The sequence below is a fragment of the Octopus bimaculoides genome, chromosome 13, assembly GCF_001194135.2.
Source record: "Octopus bimaculoides isolate UCB-OBI-ISO-001 chromosome 13, ASM119413v2, whole genome shotgun sequence".
Lineage (NCBI taxonomy): Eukaryota > Metazoa > Mollusca > Cephalopoda > Octopoda > Octopodidae > Octopus > Octopus bimaculoides.
Window position 1 is genome coordinate 20,333,968 of NC_068993.1, and position 10,856 is coordinate 20,344,823.

Genomic DNA, 10,856 nt, shown 5'->3' on the forward strand with positions numbered 1-10,856 from the left:
ATATATATATATATATATATATATATATATATATATATATATATATACACACACACACACACACACACATATATATATATATCACACACACATATACACATATGTATATGCAACAGACTTATGCAACACACGAAACCAGCCAATCACCTCATCACCTACTTATCTGGCAAACACACAAGTCAGAATAGCTACTGCAAATGTCAAAACCTTTCTTGGCAGAGAATGCACTAAGCAACATAGATTAGTAGCTAGGAACTTTGGGGTCAAAGCTAGGCAGACAAATAAAGAATACATGGAGAAGGAAGATATGGAAAATAGAAGATTCTACAGTTGGGAATAGATTTAGAGAATTTCTAATGAACACACATGACTGTAGGGAAGAAGATTTAAGCGCCTGTAACATAGCTGACCACAGAGAATTTCAACAGAAGAACCTGCTTTGGGCTACAGACCAGATATGTAGCTAAAACAAAGTCCCTACCAAGCCCAAGGTAACGTGGTAGTGAAATAATGGGGCAATAAGTCCAAGAGACAGGCTTGGGAAACCTACAAGGAAGCATTACCAAATGGCTAGATGAGCATCTAAGCAACAGCTATACTTGGCTCAAGGTGAGGTGGAAAGGAAGAGATTTGCAAATGTCCCACAACATGATGAGAAGAAGCATAAAGTGTTCAGGATTGCAAGACAATGTGTGAGAGAGAACTGGGATATCATTGGTGAGAAGTGTATTCAGAATAATGATGGCATGCTTGCCAGTGATATGGGAGACAAGAATGAAACAAGCAAGAGCTATCATGAAGGGCTGCTGAACATGGAGAATGCAGGGCATGAAGCGGGATTACTTCATGCTGACCCTACAGAGATACCTACAATTTGAGCTGAGAGCAGTGCGGTAGAGGAAATGATCAAAGACATGAGAGAAAGAAACCTGTGGGTTCATCAGGACAAGTTGCAGAGATGCTCAAAATATCTGGTAAGAGACATAACTACTACTCAGAAGGTTAATCGAGTTATACAGGAAGGAGTCATATCCAAAAACTGGCATAGCAGTGTCTTCATAAACTGCTACAAAGGTAAAGGACATACCTTAGAGAGAAGCAACTATAGAGGGATCAAACTGCTAGACCAGACTGCACAGGTCAAGGAAAGAGTCATAGCATGATCCAAAAGAGAGAAAACCTTGAGCAGCTGCAATTAGGCTCCATGTTTCCACTGAGGCAATTCAGCGGAAATATTCAGCTAAGCATGAATTACTATTCCTGGTTTTTGTTGATTTGGAGAAACCATTTGACATGGTACTATGCTCAATAGTTGGTGGTCACTAAGGAAACAAAGTGTAGATGAATGGCTTGTGAGGGCTGTAGAAGCTATGTACAAAGATCTGGTATGTAATGTGACAGTTGGCAATGATTTCATTGATGAATTTAGCATAAAGGTAGTTTATCAAGGTTTAGTCCTCTCCTATTTATCATAGTCCTACAGGCCATCACAGAGGAATTTAAGATTGGATGTCCATGGGAACTCTTATATGTTGATGATCTAGTTCTCATACCTGAACCTGTAGGGGAATTAGAAAGAAAATTCCAAGCTTGGAAACTAAACCTAGAATCAAGAAATCTTGAGGTAAACTTAGCAAACATGAAGGTTTTATTAAGTAGGATGAAGATAAAACCCTGGGATCTTCAGAGAGCTGTCCTTGTTCTATATAATGGTTTAAGCACATACATAAAAATATATATTTAAATACTCTTCAGCATGTTATTGGTACACTGTTTCCATGTTGCTAATTTGCATACATCAGCCTCTTTACACTTTCCTATTATCATATTCCCAGTCTCAATAAGCAACTCTGAAACCAAAATTTAAAATGATTAGTTAAAAGGGTGGGTAAATGCTCTAACTTAAAATGATTGTGCAGCTTCACTCGGAATCTTAACAGACAAATACAGTCAAAACAGCTCAAGTATGTCAGAACATAGATAAATTGACACTCAAATCAAAGCCTTACCATACATCCTGCAGGAATACCTTCCTCTACTGTAGCTTGACCAACTGTGGCATTTTCAGCAAATTTATCACCAGTTACAAAATCAACAGGCAAAACTATTTCTACATTGTTTTGCTTTGACTTTTCTATGAGACGATTAACAATTTTGGAACCGTCTTCATCGTAGAGGGAATCCCCAATCTGGAAAATCGACAAACAAAACATTCCATTACATGAGGGCAAAATTCAAAACTTGACAATCATCACAAACAATTATCTTTTATTCACTTCTGGAACAGTTCTTCTATATTATTATTGATTAGCTTATATTATGAATTGTGGAATTAAATATAGTTTAAGAGCCAATTATCTTTATCTTTTACTTGCTTCAGTTACTAAACTGTGGCCGTGCTGGGGCACAGCCTTGAAGAATTCTTAATCAAATTAATCAACTGCAGTACTTATTTTTTTTTTAAATCCTGGTACTTATTCTATCAGTTTCATTTGCCAAACTACTAATGTTATGGGGACGTAACAAAATCAACACCAATTGTCAAGCGGTGGCAAGGGTCAAACATACACACACACACACACTGAGCTTTTTTCAGTTCCCATCTACCACATCCACTCATAAGGCTTTGTGCAAATTCCAAACAACTAGGTGGTTTGAGGTAAATGGACTAATGCTTCCATAATAACACACACAACAAAACACCAGCTAAAATGGTAACATCTAATCAAAAAAGCCACACCAAATGAAGTGGTGTGTTCTTTTGCCTGACGATATACAAGAGAAATGCTAACCTCCATGTCGTTAAGAACTTTGAGGAAAGTGAAAGCCATGCCACCACCTATTATCATCAGATTTACTTTGTCCAGTAAATTCTCAATCAGTTTAATCTTATCAGCAACTTTGGCTCTGTAACAAAAATAAAAAAATTTACTTTGAGAAATATTGGAAAAGAAAAGCAGACAACAAGCTTTTTTTTTTTTTTTGTGCATTAATATAATACAAGTGAATTTTGTGTATGTATATTTTTACTTCATGATCATTAAACGTCCCTTTCTCATTGCTGGCATGGGTTGGATGGTTCAACATGAAGAGATGAGCCAAAGGGCTGCACCAAATTCTAATGTCTGCTTTGGCATGATTTATACAGCTAGATGCTCATTGTGTTCATACACATTTTCATGCATGTTTGTGTATGTATATACATGTGTGTGTGCATACATGTGGTGTGTTCGTGTGTATCTACATGTGTATGTTTGTACATATGTGAGAGACATTTGTGTACATAAGTGCATATTTCAATGTTTTTACTTTATCCTGTTTTCCACAAACTGTATATCAAATACACACCATCTCTGTCACTAAAAGAATCACTAAAATTCAATAAGGAATGTCATTACAAGGCAAACCTTAATAAAGATCGGTACAATTTGTAGCTGAATGATGAAGAGAACAGCTCTAAAAGACTTTAATTTACATAGTCCTTTTCCAAGATGTTTTAAGAAAACCTGATATTAGTACAGAAACCTTTCTCCATAACTGTTGAGCCAGCTCACATTACACCAACTATGAAGTATAATAAGCCAACATGTTAGAAACAGCAGTCAAATCACCAGAAACAAGCTTCTCTTAATTTTGGTGTCATAGGACTGCTCAATCAGAGCAAGAGTGACAGCACATGTAAACCACATTTGTAACCACCACAGCCTAAGACTGAATTCATTTCGTGAGTTAAGACCATATCATTTATCTAGATATCATTGATGACTTCAGACATAAAAACACAAATACATCAAAGCGAGAAACAGAATGAAAGTTTTAGAAACTTACCCTCCAAGGATAGCTAAAAATGGTTCCTCAGGTCTTTCAAGAGCCTTAGCAAAATATGTTAGTTCCTTTTTGAGGAGGAAACCAGCCACTTTATTGGGGAGTTGAACACCAACCATTGAGCTGAAGAAAAAGAAATGCATTTGTATCTAATATTATCTGTATAGTAAAATACGCTTATGTTCTGATCTAATGCATTCTATACTTTGGTTTCTGAGTATGTCATATACCTTCATCCATTTACTCATCATGTATCATCCATCTGCATTATATGTTTGTACTAATTCAGTGGTTCCCAACCCTTTTATTTAAATGAGTTTTCCCCACAGATATGCTTATCCTTATGGATATGTATATATATATATATATATATATATATATATATATATATATATGAAATTTTGAATTTAGTTCACAGACCACCAGTACTACCTTTGCAGGCCACCAGGGCTCTGTTAACCCCAGGTTGGGAACAACTATACTAACTTAACCAGTGTTCTTGCCAATACTTATGCTTATGCTCTTTCTCATTCCTTCTCAAAGCTTATATTCAATATATTCCTTTCAATTGTCTCAAAGTCTGTCTTTTGTAATATGGTGGGGAAAAAACCTTTGCTGCAAGCAGAAACCAATTTCCTGAAGTTTCACCATTTATATTGAATACTTGTCATTGTGCAATAAACAGCTCAATTTCATAAACACTTATATTGATAATTAATCCACAACATCTGACACACCTAAAGTTTGGCTTACCATTTATGTTGACATGTCTAATTCAAATATTAAAAAAATCTTTACTTGACATGATTAATTTTATTATTCAGATACATTTTTTGACAAGCATCTAATGAAACAGTAGAAAGATTTCAGTACAAACAAATATTAGATATACAGAGGTGAAAAGTTAACCGAATGACCTGAAGCAAATTCACAGGACTGGATTAAATACAAAGACAGGACACTCTCTGCACATCAATGGAGAGAGGTAAAAGTTGTTTGCAAGAGAGGATTTCCTTAGAAGACAGTTTTGCTTTAGCATTAGATCTTTGTGTATATAAGGATTTTAACTAGCAATCTATAATTAATGGTTCTCCTAAAAGCTAACAATGAAATATCCCTTCAGTATAGAAGTAAAGAAAATGATGTGAGATGACAAACCTGTGGGCTCGGTGAGCCGTACCAAAGGCATCATTAACATAAACATCTCCTAGTTTCGACAATGACTCACGGAACTTCTTAACATCATCTGATTTTGCTTTGATCTGAAATTATAATCAAAAGCTCAATGACAAGACAAAATACATTCCACCAAGTATTAGGCACCAAAATAAAAACTTCAGAATCAAAATTCAAAACTAGAATTTTCTCAGGCTACCTACACACACGTTAAAATTTCAACTAAATAATGATTAATTATGTTAATGCTCAAGAAGGTGCAATATTAGTAGAATGGGTTGAATTCCTAGTTTTCCACTTTAGTGCATTGCTTTAATAACTAAACAATTGCAATACCAGAATGACTGATCTATATCACATTCAAGAGATATATCAATAGACATTAAGTGCTGGTATTTATCACAACCTCTGCTATACTTCATCTGATCTTTTACATTCCAAATTTTATTTTGCTAATCACATTTTCAAATTGTTTCAAACATAATTATGTTATGCCTGTTTGATTACATTAAAGGAATTAAGCATTTCCAAACATATTAATATCAGTTTTTTTAAGCAACTTTTATTTTTATGACAGAGGATGTGCAACACCAATGATCCCTTTCAGGACTTCCAGAACCTGGTGGAAAGAAGTTATCACAAATGCTTGTCTGAGGGATTTGTGGTAATGTTACACCAAACAACAAATTAAATATTCCACCTAAAGATACAGTTTTACCAATATGCTTTCACACAGAAAACCTATTTTCAACACTGAAGCTATGATAGAAGACCAAAGAGCCATGCATTTGATCAAACACCAAAGCCATGTAAAAGCAAAATTCTTAACCACATAGCAATAACAACGCCCATAGTTATGTCTAGATTTACAGCTTAACACCATTTGCTCAGCTTTGATATGAGCTTTGTGCCACTTATTCACCTTCAAGTTCAAAGAGAAGGACATATTTGAAACAAACTCAAAGCTAATAGTCTATCACCTTAAAAGATCCATTCATTCATCACACTTGCTTTATTTCAGTCCAAGTAAAACCTAATAAGTTTGATCAGATGTGATACAATGCAGCAAAGTTCATTACATTGAGACTCTCGATGCAATATCATCTGTGTCACTTTGTAATTCCAGAGACAGTTTTAAATTCTGTTTCTTGCAGAACTTCATACATAGCATTAGTCTATTTACATAATTCATAGAAACCTTATAAATTTTAATCACAAGGAATATAAAATAATTAGATTTTTCATGTCCTACTTTCAATGTGTATGTCCACCAATGTTGATAAGGTCATGAATAGAGATAACTGCTTTAATACAATGCTATCATGTAAATTTATTACAGCAATAAATTCAGTTTCCAGTAAACATATCTATAAGATATTTCTGTATTTATATTGTTATTAGAAGAGCCCTGAAGATTTCCTGAAGTAAATTTAACGAAATTCAACCTGAAAGAGCACATTTTTTTTTCATTTCCAGACTAAATTTACAGATTAAACTTGTCAGAGTTTAAAGTTTTTAAGTTGTCTCACACCACTGTATCAATTTGCAACTAAATGTACAGGACAATAAGAGTTAAGTATATAGACCAAGAGTAAAAAAAAGTTGCAGACTTATCTGCCCTAATCAGAGATATGTCAATCATAATTTCATTAAACTATTATCTCTTCCAACAAACATGCCAACATATTTTTCAAATCAGCATAAAAGCATAACATTATTGTAATGTGTCCAAGAAAAAAATGAAAAACATCTACAAAGATATCTTAGTTAAGATAAGGAAAAACCAAATGCTAAGAGAGTTACCTTTTGACCATTCTCATCAGTTCCTTTACCTTCTTCTTCTATGTGGAAACGCAAGTTTTCCAAAAGGAAAATAGAACCTGGTTCAGGATCACTACATGCAGCTTCCGTCTCAGGACCAACACAGTCAGGAAGAAATGTAACAGATCTGTAAAATAACATACAATTTCCCATTTAAACTATCAGCCAAAAGTTTCGGTACTCTGCATTAGTCACCCCGTATTTCCGAGAATGGTGAAACAAAACTTTTAAACATAATAAACATGACACATAATAATATAAGTAGTGTTGGCAACATAAAACGTGTTTACATAAAGAGGAATATGGGAAGTTGCGATAAACATCAGACTAAGTAATTACTGAAAAATTATTGCTGTGGAGGTATGCTAATACACCTGTCAGAAGTAACTGGCACAGAAAAGTATCAGAAGTGAAACAATGATAGTTCCTTCTATACCAAAGACAATCTCCTGGCTTAATAAGATTACAGTCATTTGTCTTTTAGTTATCTACTAATTTAATTCTCTATCACAACAGAGTAAGAATAAATACCAAAGATCCATGAAAGAGGTTAGAGATTTCACTATTAAATGTAAGGCTTTGTGAACCAAGTAACAATTTCTAAAAAAAAATCCTTTGGCACTAGTACTCTACTAATAATTTACTGATTATTCAGAAGTTTCCAGAACTGTTAGTACCAGTAATATACTGGAATTAAATAGCTAACAGGTAAACAATAACAGTATTTGACTAATAGAAATCATAGATAAGTATCATCATCCTATGAAGACGAAATCTATAAGCAATAAAAACCCTGCCTAAGCGGACAGTGAAGCCTGGTGCAGTCTTCTGCCTAGCCAGCTCCTGTCAAACTGTCCAACCCATGCCAGCATGGAAAACAGACATTAGATGATGATGATGATTATCATCATGAAAGAAATAACCAAATTATTTTTAAAATGTTACAAACAAAGGTAAAAATACAAACGTACTTTCCCAAAAGTTTATTAAGTTCAGGAACTACACATTTCATGGAATATTTTTCATTGGGTTTTCCATCTGGCCTCCCTAAATGGCTCATGACCACAACACACTTGGCTCCTTTCTCCAGAGCATACTGTATAGTTGGTAGAGCAGCAACAATTCTAAAATTCAAAGTAAAAGATTCAACAATAAAAGAATGTTAACATTAATATTCATTTTTGAAAAATTGTTTATGCTAATGATTATACATTTATGCATTTGTTTTGCAAGATTCTTGATGTGAAACTGTGTGTTGAAACAGATATTGTGGTATTTCAGGATGGTCTTTTCTTTTTTTTTTCCTTACCAAATAAACACATGCACTATATATTCATTCTTCACACATTTTTTTTATATTGTTTTTATTTTATCTTATGTCCCTTGTCTGGAAATCTTCCATCACACATCTGTGACATCTTCAGCGACTCTTCCATCCCATGTATATCTTCCTGTTCTGTTTAATCCATTATACATTGTTGACTTCAGAAAGATGAAAAGAAACTTCAATTTCAGAAGGATTTGAACTCAGAACATTTAAGGGGATTAACTAAATGTTACAAACCATTTATTCTGGCAAAATGCTGTTCATACCATTCCACCGTTATCAACAATAAAGATTTTCTTGCAGAGGTACATATTCACAAATTTGAATGAAGAATGCAGGTAATTCAAAATATAGCAACTGGTCAAGCACTGGTCTCATATGTAGTTATTACATTTCTTAAAAAAGTTAACTCTGAAGAGTTAGTTCATGCAAATGAGCAAATATGAAGAAAGCATTTGTGCAAGACATGATACATAGTATAAAGTCTGAAAGTTATGCAAAGAGGGTTCAAAAAAATAAATAAATAAAGAACCAGTGGAAATAAAAATCTACAAGGATAGCATAAGGGCACAGTTTGCACCTGGATATATGAATTGTTGCAGAAAATCCTCAAATCAAACGCTGTATCCCGTTTTCTAAAATATTCTTTAAGCTAGAGTAAAGCAAACTACGGCTGCAAGCTTATGAATGTACAACTGTCTCTATAAACAAATACATGATTTACATACATATAGGTGCAGGTAACATGTGGGAAGATGCCTGCTTCTCAGCCATATGGCGTTGGGTTCAGTCTCACTGCATGGCACCTTGGACAAGTGTCTTCTACTATAGCCTTAGGCCAACCAAGACCTTGTGAGTAGATTTGGTAGACAGAAACTGAAAGAAGCTTGTAATATATATATATATATACATATGCCTCCTGGTCCACCAGTCCTCAGTCAATCGTCCAACCCATGCTAGCATGGAAAGCAGACGTTAAACGATGATGATGATACACACACATGTGCTAGTATGTGGCAGGTGTGCTTCTGTTTGTTGTCCCCCTGTGTCTATATATGTGTGTGTGTGTGTGTGTGTGTGTGTGTGTGTGTGTGTGTGTGTGTGTGTGTGTGTGTGTGTGTGTGTGTGTGTGTGTATATATATATATATATATATATACATACATACAGAGAGAGAGAGAGATTTGAAGACTACAATGACAAAGAACAATAATAAGATGAATTATAATAATAGTAATATTAATGATAAAAAACAAAGAAATAATATGGTTAATTATCCCTTATGGGATCCAAATCAAAACTAACTTAAAGAAATTCTGAACATAATTAAAATCTTTTAAAAAGAATAAAGAGTCTTCGAAAATATTCTCAAAAAAAAACTATCAGAGTGGGATATTCGACAACAAAAAAACGTTAGTAATATTATATCATCAATAAACAACATCAAATTAAATAAATTCTATAATAACAATTTAACTAATATTAATAATAGCTACGGAAGAAATATAACAAACAAAAAACATAACCTTATACTAAATAAATGCACATAACTCCCCACCCAGTATGTTAAACAATTAATGAGGACGATAGTTAAATGTAGTTTTTAATAGAATTATATAATAGTATTAGATACAGATATACCTAAAACCAAGGGAAAAAATGTAAAGAATATTACCTTAAAAAGGATTAGACAGGGCACATATCAAATAAAATAAATTTCTAAAAAAAAAATCCCATAATACCTATAGATAAGAGTATCTTATTATTATCTCCCCTTGTATTCAATCTCTCATATGATATTAGTCTTAAAGAATTTTTTTAGAGCAGTGTATTTTTTTCCCATAATACTTAGTGCAGGACAGAAGGTGCAGCCATTTTCACAGGTTAAAGAAGGGGTAAACATGCAAATAAGTATTCTTCTCTTGTTAATTAGTTTTATTCAATAAATTTGTAAGATATATAGAGGTTTTTTACTGTGTAGCAAACTCATGAGAGGCGGAGAGTGAACATAGGTTCGTTTGCCCGAACAGGAGAAATTATTGATTTCTCATTGGTTAAAAATTACTGCCCATATATGAATTCTCACAAGAATACTCAGATGCACATGCAGGCAGAGAACAATAAGTGCCCACACACCTGTCCATGGGCACATAATGTATGGAATGATAGCATGGTGATCACTGTTCAATGTGGATTATAGTAGTTCAGTGCTGTGTTTACAGGGTGGTAATATTTGAGGATGGCTTTCATGGCATGCAAACAACATGTAATCCCTTCAGGTAATTTATTAATGACCTTTATCCTACTAAGCAAGATTGATAGTGCTTTTTCAGAGCAAAATCCATAGGTCCAAGAACACACATTCTAAGACCTGCGGATTGTGCAGAATATTCTCAACTCTCTCATGGGATATGCTAATAGCGTTGTCATCCATGACCATGTGGTGAACACGACCAATGTTTTCCTTGGTGGTGGCAGTTTCAGGATGTCCAGATCTTGGATCATCTTCAAGACTCCCTTCCCCTCCAAAATTCAGCTGCCCACTTTTTTACTGTTGATTAAGATGGAGTTTTATCCCCTAATGTAGCAACCATGTCAGTATGAATGTTGTTGTTGGGGGCTAAACCCATTTTCTGCAGATACTTGATTAACACCACAGTGCCAAATTTTGTCCATTTTCAAAAGAAGTCGCTACTAGTTACTTTTGA

The 10,856-nt window shown here is 34.2% G+C and overlaps 1 protein-coding gene across 3 annotated transcripts in view; it reads right to left on the minus strand.

Annotated features, from left to right (window-relative positions):
* Nucleotides 1-10,856, minus strand: part of LOC106871932 (phosphoglycerate kinase 1) — a 35,890-nt gene that overhangs the window by 3,069 nt on the left and 21,965 nt on the right. For all 3 annotated transcript variants that reach the window (XM_014918704.2, XM_014918696.2, XM_014918712.2), the window contains 6 exons: nt 7,794-7,946; nt 6,805-6,949; nt 4,984-5,087; nt 3,829-3,948; nt 2,793-2,907; nt 2,010-2,189 (listed from right to left, as the gene is read on the minus strand). In XM_014918704.2, the coding sequence (XP_014774190.1) occupies nt 2,010-2,189; nt 2,793-2,907; nt 3,829-3,948; nt 4,984-5,087; nt 6,805-6,949; nt 7,794-7,946 (817 nt within the window). The remainder of the gene's footprint in view (nt 1-2,009; nt 2,190-2,792; nt 2,908-3,828; nt 3,949-4,983; nt 5,088-6,804; nt 6,950-7,793; nt 7,947-10,856) is intronic.